Source organism: Alternaria hordeiaustralica, assembly GCF_023758085.1.
Source record: "Alternaria hordeiaustralica strain BMP 2776 chromosome Unknown scaffold_53, whole genome shotgun sequence".
NCBI lineage: Eukaryota > Fungi > Ascomycota > Dothideomycetes > Pleosporales > Pleosporaceae > Alternaria > Alternaria hordeiaustralica.
This window is the reverse complement of record NW_026056825.1, coordinates 44,304-62,193: the sequence shown is the minus strand read 5'-3', so window position 1 is coordinate 62,193 and position 17,890 is coordinate 44,304. Positions and strand designations below refer to the sequence as shown.

Below are 17,890 nucleotides of genomic sequence, written 5' to 3'. Positions count from 1 at the left end.
CAAAAAAGCCGAAACACGTGTCGTGATGCGTGAACATGTCCGAGTCTAGTAGACCTTCTTCTTCTCGTCGACGGAAAATTGGCCGGGGCCCATGTTGACCAGCAAGAGGAGACCGCCACTGAATGATTATTAGCAATGCGCTTGCCGATAGCGGAAATAGGGTGACTTACACAATGGACAGAATTTGGAAGAAGTCGTACTTGGCAAAGTCCTTGTGGGGGTGGTGCGGGTGCAATTTCCACCAATTGTTAACGTAGAGGTTGAAGACGCTGAGAATAAGCACGAGCATAACAGCCGAGAACTTTGCCTTGAAGCCCACAACCACCATGACACACGCCACGAGTCCCAACAGACTAGCAATGATTCTCCAGAAGCCCCAGTCGCCGCGGAACACGAATCCGACAAAGAGGAAGATGAGCAGGACGCGGCCGGCGAGCTGGAAGTACATCTTCTTGTCCTTTTCGTCGAGCTGGGGTAGGCCGGCGGGCGCAAACTTCTTGCGCACCCACGAGTCGGAGAGCACCATGAGCAGACCGCCCATGACGGACAGGTTGCGCAGGAAGAAGTTGAGGTCGAAGACGAGGCCGTAGCCGATGCCCTGGAGCACCACGACGGTCATGAGGCCCGCTACGCTGTATTCGGAGTACTTTCGGAAAATGACGCCGAAGGAGCAGACGGTCATGAGGACGATGTTGACGATGAGGAACATGTGCGTGACGCCGTTCCAGACTGCAGACAGAGAGAGACTGTGTTAGCCAATGTTCACGCGCTGCTGCGAGAGGAGGGGTAGAGACGTACTGTGGCGGTAGTCGTGCAGGTACGTGAGCTGGTCGGTCCATTGTGTGATAATGCGCAGGGCATCTTCGAGGAAGGTAACGACGATGAGGAAGCGGCCGATGCCAGGGAGGTATCTACGGGGGGAATTAGCCGGTTTCCAGGCGGGCAGCGTCGTGGCACCGTTTCTGAAGACTCACGGCTTAATGGGGTCGAAGACAGTGTCCAGCAGGTCCTCGAGCTTGCTCGTCTGGGCGCGCAGTTGGTCGAGCGGACTGGGGTCGTTCGTGCTGTTGTCGTTGCGCCCCGAGTTGCCAAAGGGGCTCTGGTTGCCCAAATGGTAGCCAGCGGTGCCGCGTATCTGCGCCATGGCTGGTGGTGTAGTAGAGAAGAAGAGAGGGTGGGCGGCGGCAGGTGTAGAGGTGATTGGGTTGCGCTGCTCCGAACAGGTGTCCTTCACGCGATTGACCTTCGGAACGTCAGATTATGTCAGCGGCCTAACCCTTTGCGCCTTACTTTGATGTGTTGAGTCTCACTACTTTCTTCTGTTGCAGGCTAGTAAATTGCAGGGTGGGATTGCTAGCTGGCAGTTGCGCGTGATGGTGAATATATTGAATTGCGTCGTGTGGGCTGTTCCCAGGGTTGCTGCGGCGCTGGTTCCTCGGTTCGCGCAACCTACTAGAGTACTACTAAGAGGCCAGATTTCTGCTACTCGACTCTGACTATGGCGTCAGGAGTAGCAGTCGGTACGAAATACCTCCGGACCAATCTTGACTAGCTGATTCACGACTTGGCACGGGCACTTTCAACACGGTGGAGCACGGTTGTATTTATAGCTTTCACCAACGCACGGCTGTACTGCAGACACATGTGTGAGAGGTTTTGTATGAGGAGCTGCAATTCAACAACTACTTTTTCTACCTGCGCGCCTCAACAGTCATTATTCCAGCGTTGATGTTTAAATGTGGTATTGAAGTACAGGACGCGAATGCAAGAAGCCTTTGCAATAAGATCAGATGCAACCCCATACGCCGATGCTTCCATGGCCTGGATAGCAAGTAGTGGAAGGAACCCATCCGATGATCCAGCCATACCCATGCTTACAAGGACAATTCCACCGTCGTATGAGCTATGCCCGTCCGTCATGCCAAATATGATGCTATCGTGATGAAGGTTGGAAGTAGTCAGATCAACGCCTGAAGATCTCACGTGCGCCAACAGTCATCAACGTGATAGAAATTGAAAGGTGTATCGTCGTCCAGGGTACGTGAATGTACCCGAGGTCCTGAGACCAGCTGCTGGCTGAGTCATGTTTGCTCACTTCACATGACGGCCCAGTCATCGGCATCGTCGCCAGTCTTGGGGTTGAACTCCTCGGCAAGGATCTGGTAGCGCGAGCTGGGGTTCTTGTTCTCCTTGATGACTTCAGTTGGTCGAACTGGCTTGGCGGACTGTTGGGGCTTCGTGGTGGTGGTGACTTCGCCGAGCTCTTCAGCAAGCTCCTCGTTGACGGTCTTGCGCTTGGGCTTGCCGCCCTTGGGGACGGTGGTCCAGGCAGAGTCCTCCATGGCAAGCCTCATCTGCTCTTCCTCCGAGGGCAGGGTGCTGGCAGGGGCAGCGGTCTTAGCAGCGCCGTTGGTAGGGGCGGCAGTCTTGGTAGCAGTTTGGGCAGGAGCTTCGAAGGTGTCGAGAAGCTGACCAGACGAAGCGGCCTTGGGAGGCTGGACGGCACCGCGAGAGGGCACTTCGGTCCAGGGGTTGGAGGCGGGGGGCTTGCTCTGTCCGAGACCGTTCTTGGCCGGCTCACCGCGCGCCTCACGAGCGACACGACGCTGCTTCTCCTCGAGAGCCTTGCGCGCCTTCTCCTCTTCCTCGCGCGCGGCCTTGGCCTCCTCGACCTTCTTCCTGTTCTGGCGCTGCTTCTTGGACTCGGTCGCGACCTCGGCCTTTTGTGTCTGAGCCTTGACTGACTTGGCTGGCTTCTCGGAGGGCTTAATGCTCATGACAGCGGGCGAGGCAGCGCGCTCACCGAGCATGTCGGAGACGTCCTTGCCGCTCGGGGCCTTGTTGGTGTAGGCGGCGGGGGGCTCGACGGCGCTGTCGTCGGCAGCCTGCTTGGGGGCGGCTTGCGAGATGGTCGCGGCGGCCTTGTTGCCGGCATCCTGGACGGCCGTCTTGACCGACTTGCGAGGGGCCTTGGGCTTTGCAGCCTTCTGTGCCTTGGGCTTCTTCTCTGGGGTGTCCCAGCTGACTGCCTCCTTGAGCGAGCTGGTCGTCGACTTGCCCGTGGTGGAGCGTCCTCGGGTATCCGCCGTGTTGCCCTGGTGCATGTAGTACCAGTAGGCGGCGCCTCCAATGGCCAGGAACACGACCCAGCTCATCCACGGCTCCATGATGCAAGACGTGTGGTATGCAACGCTTCGGGGGTGCGGTGGTGACTACTGCAAGACGTCCAATGTCAACACGGTACGATGGGGCAATGGGTTGGGGTGGAAGTGGCAGGCAGGTGAGGGAGCAGAGGGCCAGGGCAGTAGGATGACGGAGTATAGGGAGAGGAAAAAGGGGCTTACAGGTAATTGATTTTGTCTTAGCCCGGGCGTCGTAACGTGTGAAATTGACGCGTCGCACCGGCTGCTCTGCTCAACGGTTTCGATGGCGTTGCGAGAAGAGGCCAGGTAGGTCTTGATCCGCTTCGGGAGCTACTCAACCGTCGAGTGCAACCGCCGAATCGCCCACTTGACACGGGCGGCGCAGTTTGGGGGATGGGTTGATTCACGTGCTACACATTCACATCGACTCGGCGTCGAGGCTAACAATGTAGGGCGGGAGACGGGGAATTGCTGGAGGTGGCAGAGTGAAGGCGCTCCATGTGGTAGTGAGCTTAGGAGTGCTCCCCCGTTCGGGATGCCACTAAGCAGGGGTCGATGGAGGCGCTGCAGCGGGTGAGTGCGTCACAGCAAGGCGATGATGGTATTTCTGATATACGCCGAGTGGCTTCTATTAATCTTCTTATCCTTCTTTCATGCCGCATCTCACACGCCTGTCCTGCCATCGCATCCCAATAGCTTCCTGCGCGCCCATGAACAACTCGTAAAGGACACGAAGCATCAAGCACCTCGCGCGCGGAGGGCTAACTCCGAGTCCCGACACCCCCGACGGCGGCCTCTAACGTTTTAGGCGGCTGAACACCAAGCCATTCACAAGCCACTCACACGCTATTCCTAATAGATGAATAGAGTTAATGCCAGAGCAGATCCTACAACGCAGTAGTAGTAACGTAGTATAATATATAATAGAGGGCTATACTCTACTCTTTTTACTTAGAAAGTTAGTAATATAGTATATAATAGCTTATAAACTTTATTAAAATATAAGCTTATAGTAAAAGCTAAAGTAGTAATATAAAGTTATAAAGATATTAAGTAGACTTTAGATTATTAAGTAAGAGTTATATAGTAGTACTATAGAAATTTAAATTAGAGATATAATAATTAGCTAGCTTTTATATTTAGAGACTAACCTAAAGTAGTAGCTTATTAAGTATAAGTAAAGCATAATAGTACCTTAAGCCTAATTTAGTGTTATCTTTATAGTAAAATAATATTAAAAAATATTAAAAGATATTAAAAGACTTTAAGCTAGTCTCTTTTAGAACTACTAAATAATTTTAATATTAATTTAGTATATATTACTATAATAGTCTTAGGCTTTGCCTAAGCCTAGGCTAGAATAGAGAAGGTATAGGTAAGGTCTAGACTTGCTATATAAACCTCTAGATTCTATACGTAGCCTCTTAAGTTCTAAGCCTTATAATATTCTATTAACACTTAGTATATTCTAACTCTAAGGCTAGTCTATAATATTTATAAGGCTTCTTTCTTACGCACTATATATAAGTTTAGAGATAAACTAGCTAGGCTTAAAGAATAAAAATAGCTAAAGACGCAACTCTATAAGTAATTCTAAACTAACTATAATAACTAACCTAAGACTACGCAGAAGACTACGCCTTATTCTAGACACTCTAGGTCTAGAACAAATACCTTACCTAACGCCTTAAGGCCTTAAGTACATAGTTTAATACTACGTCTTCTTTTAGTAATACTCTATAGAAAGAAAACGCTGCTTCTACTATAAAGGTGCCTATTAGTAGTTTTAGCGCTAGTGTAGACTCTCTATTTTCTTCTTCTTCTCTACCTATATATGTAGATAAGCGCAGGTCTCTTTAGATAGAAGAGCGCTTTAGAGATAATAAGGCGTACTTCTAAGCCTAGAAGGTAATAATTAAGCATAAGCTAGTAATAAACTAAGAGTTTCTAAGAAATAGAAAGTTGCAGTTTATATTTATTAACGCTAAACTATTACTTATAGTCTAGTAGTAGGTTGCTCTATACTTTAAGATAGGTAGGTATAGTACCTAGAATCTACTAGAGTTTCTTAACTACCTATTATTCTACTACAGTAACGTCTATAGTAAGAAGTAGGCTCTAGTGCACCTAGACTACTTGCGCTAGAAAAAGCGTTAGTTCTTTATAGAATTCTTTATTGCCTTTAGCTAGACTCTAGCGTAGGTAGGTAGGCTCTACTAGACTAATAAGTATAAGCTAGGCTAGCTTTATAACGCCTTAAATAATTATATAAAAGAGGTCTCTATAAACTAGAGTATATTACGTACTAACTATAATACTATAGTTCTTACGTATAAGGCTATTGTAGTTAACCTTAAGATAGCAAAGATAGAGTCTACCTAAAGATCTTAGCTCTATTACTCTATGCCTATAGCGCCTTAGAGGCAGAACTATAATAGTAACATTTATATAGTAAACGTAGAAGTAGTAGACACTACGTCTAGAGGCTTTTATAGAGGTCTAGCTTCTAACTAAAAGAACTAGATTTCTGTAGATATATTTAGTAAGCGTAAGGTAGTAAGTATTTATACGTAGTGTAGGCGCGTAGGCTACTATATAAGAGTGTACCTAAACATAGCTATAATACACTTTATTATAATATAATTAGTTAGTTTAGATAAAAAGAGAGTATGTTTAGAAAACTAACTACCTCTAGAGAGAGTCTAGCTTAGAGGTAGACTATAGTTATATTAGCAGAGAAGTTACTAATACGTAGCCTTAATACTTACTTAGTTAATATTAGCTAGTCTATAGATAAGAGCCTATTTTTAGTATTCTTATTTCTAGAAGGCGCTAAGTAGGTGTAGACGTTAGTTAACTTAGAGTGTAAATGTTTCTACACAATTAATAAGGCAATTACTAGAAGAGTAAGTACCTAATTTCTTAAATTAACTTTATAGTTACTGCGTTAAGTAGTAGATCTCTTATAGAACTCTATTATCTTATAGTTAGCTATAGTAGAGTGTAATATTAATAGTTAGCTAACTCGCCTTATTACCTATATAGTTCTAAACTTATATTATAATATTATTCTAGGTAAGCTATAGATGCGCTAGAAGAGCGTTGTTCTTAATATTCTATAGGGCCTTCTTACTATAAGTTACGCTAGAGAGATAGTAGTGTATAAGTGTAATTAGGCTCTAGAGTAGCTAGAGATTATAATAATTAGTATTAAGAAGGTAGCTAAGGTAGTAGGTTATAGAGCGCGCATTTCTAGGTATAAGAGTGTAGTTCTTATTATAAGTATCTATACTCTTACTTATACTCTGTGTTAGTTCTACCTTTTATTAGAAGGTATTTAACTCTTTATAGAGCCTAAGCTAAGTAACTTACTACCTAAGTTAGCTATATTTTATAACCTCTTTAATAAGAATAAGGCTAGTAAGCTACTCTTTTACTAGAGCTGCCTTAATTATTATATTAACTTATCTATAGACGCGCGCAGCTATAAGTAGAACACGCTATAAAGCCTCTTATATCTAATATTGCGTAATTAGCTACTAGAGCTGCGCGCGTAGCTTACAGACCTACTTAATAAAGAGTAGATCTAGGCTAGCTTCTTCTCTACTAGGTCGCTAGTTCTTTTAGTAAAGAAGGCCTCTAGAGGTTAGCGCCTCTATGTTAACTACTATAGCCTTAACAAAATTATAGTTGTAGATTACTACCTACTACTCTTAATTAAGAAAACACTATATATACTTTTAGAGGCTTATTAGTTTACTAAGATTAATATTTATGCTACATTCTATAAGCTATATATAGCTAATAGTAATAAGGCAAAAACAGCGTTCTATATCTAATTTAGGTTATTTAAGTAGCTTGTCTACTCTTTTAGCCTAACTAGTGTACCTGTGTTTTTCTAGTAGTATATTAATAGTGCGCTAAAGAAAGTACTAGGCAATTTTGTAATAGTATACCTTAACAACGTTCTAATCTACTCTAGAGAAAGTAGAGCTAACTACTTTACTAAGGCAAAACAAGTTCTAACTCTACTACGTAATACCTAACTTAATCTAGACCTTAAGAAAAGCGTATTTATAGTAAAGAAGGTCTACTACCTTAGTTATGTTATTAAGGCAAAGCGCGCTATACGTCTAGACCTAGATAAGCTCTAGATAGTCTAGAACTAGTAAGCGCCTATAATAGTAATAGGTGTACGTAGTTTTCTTAGGTTTATAAACTTTTATTATAACTTTATTTCTAACTTCTCTAAGGTAGCTACTTCTTTCTACTAACTTATAGAAAAGGCTACTTAGTTTAAATAGAGACTAGAGAAGAATTAGGCTTTCTAAACGTTAAAGTCTGCATTTATTATAGACTCTATTCTTTGTTAGTAGAACTTCTCTTACTAAATAATTATTAAGACAGACTACTTAGGCGTTGCTCTAGAGAGATGTCTTTCGCAGTATATTAGAGGCATTCTATACCTAGTTACTTACTATTTAGCAGCTCTTATAAGTAAGAAGCGTAACTATACTATTTATAATAAAAAGTTGCTTACTATAGTGCGCTACCTTAAGGTATAGGTAGCTAAGCTTACTAGCGTATATAAGCCTTTTAAAGTTCTTACTAACTATAAAAACCTAGAGTACTTTACTAGTATATAAGACCTTAGCGAGTAATAGTATTACTAGGTAGAGTATCTCTCTAAATTCTAGTATATATTACGTTATTAGCTTAGGCGTCTTATAGCGCGCTCTAATATATTAAGCTACTATAAGCAAGACTACGCAGAGAATTTCTACTAGTTAACACGCGTTATAATATCTGTCTAGATCTTAGTAGGTATAGCCTAGGTCTAAGTAAAGAATATACCTCTACTAGACTCTTTAGTATTTCTTAACCTCTATATACAAAGCCTATAGAACGCTACACTAGTAGAGAATTCTAGCTACGTTAAGAGGTAGAGAGTAGTCTATCTAGGTACAAGAGCTTTTCTGCCTAAAGCTAATATAACTTAGTAAATTAGAGACTACGCTATTAGCGCACATAGTATACTACTTTAGAGAAGCGTTTTGTAGCTACTAAATTAGAAGCTACTTACTATAATAGTAATCTAGAGAGCCTATAAGTTAGGCCTAGCAGAGTATCTAGAGAAGAATATTACTTTCTACTATATACACTAAAACTATTACTAGAATAGTATATTAAGTAATATTGCGCGTTATATTAGAAATTACTACTACTACGCTACCTACTTTTCTTAGAAGAAGCGCTAAGAGCTATTATAGCCTATTCTAGTAGCAGATAGGTACTAGTAGTAGATCTTAATAGACTTTATAATAGAACTACTAGCCTGCAATAAGACCTTGCTATAGTATCTTTTAGTTATTATAGATTACCTATTAAAATTTATCTAGTTAGAAGTAGTTTCTTCTATAGCTTTAGACTATATTACGTAGGTATTCTATAACTACTAGTAGCGTTTCTATAGATTTCTCTTAGCTCTTATTATAGACTATAGCTCTAACTAGTTAGAGGCTTTCTAGACTACCTTATATAAGCTTACAAAGGTAGACTAGCTGCTTTTAATATTACACTACCTCTAGACTAATAGAGGCATAGAGCGCATAAACTAGAAAGTATAGGTAGTACTATATATAATAGTAAACTTTAAACAGACTAACTAGCCTAATTACCTTCTAGCGTATTAACTTACCTTAAATAACTATAACTTAAGTATTATAGAGGTTAGCCTAAACCTACTACTTAATAAATACATAGTAGAGACGCTATAGTAGGTTCTACCTTAGAAGAGGTCTACGCACACCTCTAAGAGCTGCGCTATCTAGTTTATAGAGCACCTAAAGTCTAGGCTTAATCTAGTCTAAGCTGTAATTATTTTTACCTAGTAGTAGTAATAGAAGGCTATAAACTAGTTGCGCTGCTTTATAAAGTAATTCTAGGTTAGTAATAGAGTATAGTTCTCTATACGTAATATTAAGACAAACTAGCTTAGTAAGAAATTAGACTAGCTCTAAGTAAAGTACGCTATAATAGCGGTGCTATTTCCTCTTATAGTTACCTTAGACCTACCTAGAAACCTGCACAAGACTATCTATATAGATCTAGTAGAGTAGGTAGTAGTAGATTCTCTACTAAGCTAGCTACTAATAGACGTATAACTAGAGCCTATAGTAGACCTATATAAGAATAATAAGAATTTGCGTAAATAGATAGTAGAGAAAGTTTTATAGGTAAAAAACGCTCTAGGTTAGAGCTAGTAGAAGGCCTTAGTAAAGTAGGCTAGCTATATTACACTAATATAAGTTAATCTACTTAAACTCTCTAAGACTAAGGCGCTAGATTGTTTTAAAGCTAAATATAGAGACGCGTATTTTTATAATAGACTAGTGTATTATAATAAGAAAAGAAAAGGTATATAATAAATTTAGCCTTAGGCCTATAACAAAGAAGTTAATTTAATAGTCTTTAGCCTACGCTATCTAGTACGCACTACAAATCTTAAGAATAGTAACTCTATAGGCACTATATAGACCTAGACTAGAGGTATATAAAGTCTACTTAGTTATCTTCTATTTTATAATAGATCTACTTATTAGAAAGACTACTACTTATATTAAACTACTTATTAGGCTCTAGAATTTTCTTCTTAATCTTAGAAAACTTCTGCTCTAGCTGCTATTGTAGGTTCTTCTTAGATAGAATTAGATTCTTCTTAAGTAGAGAAGGCTTCTTCTTAGGTAGAAGCTACTTCTAGATATAGCTAAAGCTCTAGAAAGACAGCTCTAGAACAAGTTAGTCTTTAACATAGTAGTGCGTAGAATAGTTATTATATAGTAGTAGAGAGGTCTCTTACTTAATAGAGCCTTAGCGCAAAGTGTTACTGCTAGAAGTTAATAATAGTAGAATCTAGAAAAGGTAGACCTCTAATTTAGCCTTAGACTTAGAGTTAGATAAAAGCTAGCTAGATAATATTAAGATATAGCGCTAGAGTTAGTTAGAGGTAGAGAAGTTAGTAGATAGAGTAGAGTCTAGAGCTAGTCTAGAGTTACTAGGCTGCTTAGCAAAATTCTCTATTAGCTTATTCTAGTTCTACTTAATATTCTTACAGGCTTTAGTACTATAGTAGACTATATCTATATAAGGCGCTAGAGAATTCTGCGTAGAGATAGGTACTAAGGCACTACGCCTAGAAGTACTGCGCTGCTTATATATAGTAGAGAGAGCTTACGCGCTTAAGTTTAGAAAAGAAATAGCGCTAGGCTAGATATTAACGTAATAGTAACTATAGTAGGTAGTATCTCTAGTAGTTTAAGAGTAGTTATAAGAGAAGTTAGTATAGTAGTTAGCGTAGCGCGCAGAGACTCTATACTTCTTATTATCTAAGTTATATTTATTCTTAGACTAGTTATTAATCTAGTAGGCTTAGTAGTAGAAACTAGAGCTGCTTAGAGGTAGATAGTTTACTTAGCAGCAGTGCTTTAAGAGCGTACTAGGTAGAAGTTAGTTCTAATAAAAGTTAATATATAGATAGTGTAGAGAAAGTTAGAGCCTATACTATAATCTTACTAAATATATTCTTCTACTACTAAAACTAACTACTAATAACGTTTAGAGCGCTGCTAACAAAACGCGTAAGATTATTTAAATTATTTAAGCTATAACTAGATGCTATAGAAATAACTATATTTCTCTAAGAAAGATTAAATAGAGATATCTAGTTATTAGATAGGCGTAAAGCCTTATACTAGCGTTAAGCAGAGAGTTTGTAAAAGGTAGCTAGACTAAAGCCTTACTTAGCTATAGTAAGAGTTAATTTAAAGTAGTAGTAGAGAACGTAAAAGCGCAGCGCGAACTTTAGTATAGTTCTAGTTATAAGCTATATAGTGCTGTACGTCTCTAGATCTATAATATAGGCGTTTCTGCGCTTAGTACTCTACTTAACGTAGTAGTTCTAATTACAGAACGCGTAGCGTAGCTTAGAGTTAATAAAGAACTTAAGTATATATAAAGCGTACTTTGCCTTATAATAGCTATAGAAAGAATATAAAGAGCCTAGAAGAAGTTAGCTTATAGTCTAGACTCTTAAGAGAACCTAAATAGAATAAACTAGCACTAGGCTTACACTTATACTTTCTAAACTAGAAGAGCAGCGTAATATATAGAATATATAGGTAATTCTTAGAGTTAGCCTTAGTAAAGTTAGAGTTATTAGAGTTACTCTTAACTTTATACTAGTCTAGGCAGCGCTGCTTACTCTATTATACGTTAGTTAGAGTATAGTCTAGACTTAATTAGAGCTCTTACCTTAGAGTTATAGAAGAAGCTGTGCCTAGAGAGACTAGTTAGCTTTCTTAGATCTTAGCTACTAGAGGCGCTAGTAGTAGTAACACTAGTGCTACTAGTTTACGCGTTAAGAAAACTAGCTAAAGTAAATAGCACTAGAGCTATAAGCTAGATAAGAATAATATAGAACCTTATAATAAGAGGTACAGACGTAGTCTAGAACTAATAGGTTTTTAAAAGAGGTAGGTGCAGAAGTTACAAAGTAAAGAATTTAGAGTAGGTTAGAATAAAAGTAAGTTGCATTAGAGTGTAAGTAAGGCCTTAGACAAAAGCTATATTATAATTATAAAAAATTATAATATAACTCTAGTCTAGATATAGTTTAGAGTTATTATAACTTTATACGTAGGCGTAGTAGAGGTTATATAGGTAAAATTTTTGTATAGTCTAAAAACTCTATATATATAGACCTACCTCTACGCGTTGCCTATTAGGCCTATAACCTTAGCGTAGAGGCATTCTCTATAACACTACGCTGCTTTTCTAACTAATATAATAGAGACAAGTTTAGAGGTATATAATAGTCTTAGACTTTGCCTAAGCCTAGGCTAGAATAGAGAAGATATAGGTAAGGTCTAGACTTGCTACACAAACCTCTAGATTCTATACGTAGCCTCTTAAGTTCTAAGCCTTATAATATTCTATTAATACTTAGTATATTCTAACTCTAAGGCTAGTCTATAACAATTACTATAGTAATATAGTTGTTTTAGTCTATAGTATAGACTTATTCTATACTTACCTATATAACTTTCTTTATACTATAACTAGAAATAACTAGAAATAATATAATATATAGTAATAGAAATACTACTAATAGAACTTACTATACCTATCTTTAGCTATTAATTATAACCTTATCTTTATTCTTAGCTAGTAATATTAATATAATAACTATTAGAAACCTATATTCTAGATAGTTAGATAATATTATATAACCTAACCTAGCGTAAGTATAAGTAGATCTAGAGAATTATTACCTAGAAGGTAATAATTTATCTATTCTTACTAAATAATATACTATTACTTTACTATCTCTTATATTTTATATTAATTAGTAGTTACTTATTTAATATTTAAATTATTTACTTTATAATACGCTTATATTATATAATATCTACTTATAATACTTATAGTAATAGTTATACGCTAATAAATATTAATAATAATATAGAACTATTTAACGTAGTAGTATTAGCTATAAGTTTATTAGTACTAACTTCTATTAAGAAAGAAGTATATAAGCTAATACCTTCTATGTCTAAGATAAATAATAACGTTAGTAATAGTTTAATTCTACTACTATTACTATAGAATTATATTCTTACTTTTAATAAAATCTAAAATATTTTAAAAAAGGCTATTCTAGACTAGAAGCTATAATACTTTTATACTTAGAGAACTTTTTAACTAAAGCGTATTAAGCTAGCTAAGTTATAGAATTTTTATACTAAAGTTACTATAGATAACTTAACTATACTTAAGAAAGACGTAAGAGTACTATCTATAACTTACTTAGAGAATACTCTCTTTACTAAAAGCTTTTTAAAATTTAAACTTCTATAGTTATTCTTAAAAACTAACTAAGTATAATATAATTACTAGAAGTAGAATTATAAGTTATACTTTTTTTATATACTATAAAGCTTTATAATAGAAATATAGAAAGTAGATTTTAGTACTATATATATCTCTAAGCTATTAAAGACTCTATAATATACTTATTAAGTATTAAAGAAGTACTAAAACTCTACTTAGATACTATTATAAATAGACCTTAAGTATATTATATTAAACTTACTTAGTTTCTTATAAGAGCGTAAATAATACACTTATAATTACCTTAAGCGCACTATATAGTATAGTAATTAGAATTTTATAAACTTTTTAGATTATATAAGGCTACTATAAAAGAAACTTAGATTAGACTAAATACTAAATATATAAGTACTAAAGTATACTATAGCTTTATAAAATAATATTAGAAAGAGCTTACTTTTACTTTTTATAAACTAACGTTCTATACTTCTATAAGTAGAAGAATATACTAACTTTATTTTCTAATAAAAGTTCTATATTATAAAAAATAAGCTATAACTATCTAAGAAGAATAAGCCTTAATTTACCTAAGATTAATCTAATATTTAGAGTACTAGTAAACCTCTAAAAAATACTAAGTATACTAGATTAGCCTAGAATAGATTAAAGAGAAGTAGTTTAGATAATAATAACGTATCTAAAAAGTAAATTATATACTATAGATATAGTAAAGTTAGTTATTATAAGAATAAATATCTAAAGGCTAATAAGTCTAATACTATAGAAAAGTCTACTAATAAGTCTAAGTTAGAATAAAACTAGAGGTAGAAGAATTAATTTTCTACCTTACTATCTATATCTCTTTAAATAAAAAGAATAAGAATATAAAAATACTACGTAAAGCCTTATAGCTTACTTTATTTTAACTCTTAATAGTAAAGTTTACTTTTAAAATATCTAAGCCTAAAGAGGTAATAATTAATAGTAGTTTATAACTAAACTTTATCTCTACTATATTAGTAAAGAAGTAAGAATTAGTTATTAATTCTTTACTTAATCTTCTTATAAAAGAAGTTAATAGTAGAAAGCTTACTATCTATAAAATAACTAAAGTAAATATTACTATTACTAATTTATAGAGCTACGTAAAGACGTAGTATATTCTATTTATAGTATCTAATCTAAATAGATATACTATATATTTAGAATTACTATAGATTAATTACTATAACTCTAAGTTAAACTACGCTTTATAGCGTATACTCTTTAAAGATAATAAAGCTAAAAAGGTTAGCTCTTTTTAAAAGATTATAGTAGAAGATATTTAATTATTTAAAAAGAGTATATATAATTCTAGTATAGATATATATATCTATCTAGTAGACATAGTAGATTAGAATAACTTATTCTTAGCTTAAATAAGTAATATGCCTCTACTATATATAGAGTTTATTAATATTTATTTTAAAAAGAACTTAGTAATTATTACTAAGTATAGCTTATAAAATCTAGCTCTAAACTTAGAACTTAGAATAAATCTACTATATATACTATTATATAATCTTTCTTAAACTAAGTTAGAGCTTCTTAGAAAGTACTTAGAAGAGTATATAGTATAAGAGTAGATAAAATACTTAAAGTTGCTAGCTAGCGTACTTATTTTTTTTATTAAGAAAAAGAATAGCTCTATAAAACTATATATTAACTATTATAGCTTAAATAAGATTATAATTAAGAATAAATACTTTCTACTTCTAATTATAGAGTCTTTAGACTACTTAGCGTAAGCTAAGTACTATACTAAGCTAGATATATAAGAAGCTTACTATAGAATTTATATCTAGAAAGAAAATAAGTAGAAAACTATATTTTATACTTAATATAGTTATTTTAAGTATACTATAATACTTTTTAGCCTTATAAATGTACTTACTTAGTTTTAGATATATATTAACTAAACTTTTATTAGTCTAATTAATATATTATATATTATCTATCTAGATAATATTCTTATCTTTTTAAATACTCTTAAAGAATATAAATTATATATTAAGAAAGTCTTATAGAGACTACGTAAGGCTAAGCTTTATTTAAAGCTTAGTAAGTATAAGTAGTATATCTAACGCACTAAGTACCTTAGTTATATTATTATACCTAATAGAATTAAGATTAACTAAAACTATATTAAGACTATCTAGAATTAGCTTAAGCTACGTATAATTTATAATATTTAGGTATTTATTAGCTTTATAAACTACTATTACTAATTTATTACTAGTTTTTCTAAATTAGCTTTACTATTAACTATTTTAATCTAGAAAAGCCTAAGCGTAGCTAAGAGTAGCTACGCTATATAGAAAAAGAAGAGCTAGTTTTTAGATATTAGCAAAGCTACTAGAAAGGCTTTCTATAAGCTTAAGAACTTTTTCTTAAAAAAACTAATCTTAGCTTACTTTAAAAGAGATTATAAAATAAAAGTTAAAGTTAATATATCTAGAGGTATAATATTAGGTATTCTAAGCTAATATATTATAGAATTACCTAAGCTAAATAACTAGTATCTAGTTAACTTTTATTTATATAAGCTTATTATAGTAGAGTATAATTATAATATATATAACTAAGAACTATTAGCTATTATTAAAAGTTTAGAATATTAGTAATATTACTTTAAGAGTATCTATTTTAAGATCTTTACTAATTATATAAATCTTAAGTAGTTTATAGAAACTAAAGCTCTTAACTATTATTAAGTTTAGTCTTACTTAGTACTTATATAATATAATTTTAACTTAATTTATTATTCTAGAAGTACTAATCTAGTAAATAGTCTATTACGCTACTTTAATTATATAGCTAAGTTATAGAAGCTAGTCTAGAAGTATAATAAAACCTTTATATAGCCTATAAGAAATATTATTCTTAATAAAAGTAAAAAGGCTTTCTTAGCTATAGCTACGCTAATAAGGTCTAGTTCTAAATTAAAACTACTAAATAAATTAAGTAAAGTGCTTAATAAATTTAAGTAAGTTAATTAAACTAAACTAAAAGAGTAAAAGTTTATAAAAGATTAGAATATCTTTAATAAGGCTAGTAAATTCTTCTTAAAAGAATTAGACTTAGATATAGAATAGATAAACTTATTAGAATCTATTATAGGTTATAGTTACCTTTAGAAGCTTACTAATATAAAAAGTAAGTTAAAAGTACTTATAAAGTACTATAATAATCTACTAGTAGAATATTTTAGAGTAAGACGTATATTAGAAAAGCTTTAATATTAATATACCTAGAAGAGTATAAAGAAAGATATTACTAAGTATTACTATAATTACTTAGCCTACTATAAGATAATACTAGCTTACTATAAACTATATAGCTTACTAGAACTTCTACCTTCTCTAGATTAACTTTAGAAAGAAGCTACTATAGATTTTATTATAAAGCTTCTCTCTAGTACTATATAAGGCTAAGTCTATAACGTAATACTAGTTATTATATATAAACTTACTAAGATAGCTTATTATATTTTAGTAAGAGGTAATTAGAATAGCCTAGATCTTACCTAGGCCTAGATACGTAAGGTTATCTACTTATATAGTATTCTAAAGTAAGTTATCTTAGATAAAAGTCTACTAATAAATATAAAGTATTAGAATATCTTTTAATACTATTTAAACTTTAGAAAAGTTCTTACGTTTATATTTTACTTCTAAATAGATAGTTAAACTAAGTAGTAGAACTAAATACTAAAATAGTATCTATAGTATTACTATACGCTAGAATAGAATAACTAGACTCTATAAATATTTATTAGAGAATTTACGTATAATAATAGTATTTACGTAACTACTAGTATAACTTTCTTTTAAGCCTATTATAGTATAAACTTAAGAGAGGTAAACTAGTCTAGTATAGTTTAAAGTAATAGAGAAAGCTTTATAAAGCTCTCTACTACTATAAAGATACTTAGTTTATAAGCTAAGTATAAGAAAAAGATTATTATAGCTAATACTTATTAGAAAGTATATACTAATAAGAAGAGAATACCTCTTCTATTTAAGGTAGAGAATTAAGTTTTAATCTCTAATTAGTATATACGTTTTACTAAGCTAAAGAAGAAGCTAGATTAGAAGTATATAGGCTCTAGACGTATAATAGCTTAAATTAGTCTATCTACGTTTAAGATTAATATACCTAAACTAAAGGTAGTTTATCTAGTCTTTTACATATTACTTCTAGAACTATATAAGCTAACTAGATAATTATTATATCTACTAATATAAAGTATTAATACTATATATAAATTTAGTAATAATATATATAATATTAACTAAATCTTAGATTAAAAGTATAATAAGAATAATTAGTAGAAGTATTTTATTAAATAGTAAAGCTACTCTAATAAAAAGAACTCTTAGAAACTAAAACTAAAGATTAGCGTAAAGGCGCTATAAAAGTTTTAGAATAATAAAAGTATATAGCTCTAATATTAGTTTAAAAAGAAAAAATCTAAGTAGAGCTATAGATAGTCTTCTAAAAAGAAAAGAGATAAGTTAAGATAATACTTAAAGAATAAAACTAAGTATACCTTTACTAGTTTTTTTCTAATTTAGGTTTTTTAATATAGTATTTAATAGTACTATAGCCTAATAGCTTATCTTAGCTATTCTTATAATAATTATATACTATTTATTATAAATTATTATAACCTATTCTATATTATAAAGCTTTACTTTTATTAGTTTTCTATAGATCTTAGACTTTAAGATAAAATATTATATTTCTATAAGTTACTTAGAAAATAGATTTTATAAGACTTTAGTAATTCTTACTAAGCTAGGTATACGCTAAAAAAT

At 33.9% G+C, this 17,890-nt stretch overlaps 2 protein-coding genes across 2 annotated transcripts; both read right to left on the bottom strand.

The window, feature by feature from the left end:
• Positions 1-45: 45 nt before the first annotated feature.
• Positions 46-1,144, bottom strand: J4E84_011052 (uncharacterized protein; the record flags this gene model as incomplete). Its single annotated transcript, XM_049393607.1, has 4 exons — positions 46-118; positions 171-729; positions 799-911; positions 975-1,144. The coding sequence occupies 4 exons, from the start codon at positions 1,142-1,144 to the stop codon at positions 46-48; spliced, it is 915 nt and encodes a 304-aa protein (XP_049238682.1).
• A 952-nt stretch (positions 1,145-2,096) lies between these two features.
• Positions 2,097-3,167, bottom strand: J4E84_011051 (uncharacterized protein; the record flags this gene model as incomplete). Its single annotated transcript, XM_049393606.1, has 1 exon — positions 2,097-3,167. One exon carries the CDS (start codon positions 3,165-3,167, stop codon positions 2,097-2,099), a length of 1,071 nt encoding a protein of 356 aa, XP_049238681.1.
• Positions 3,168-17,890: the final 14,723 nt, after the last annotated feature.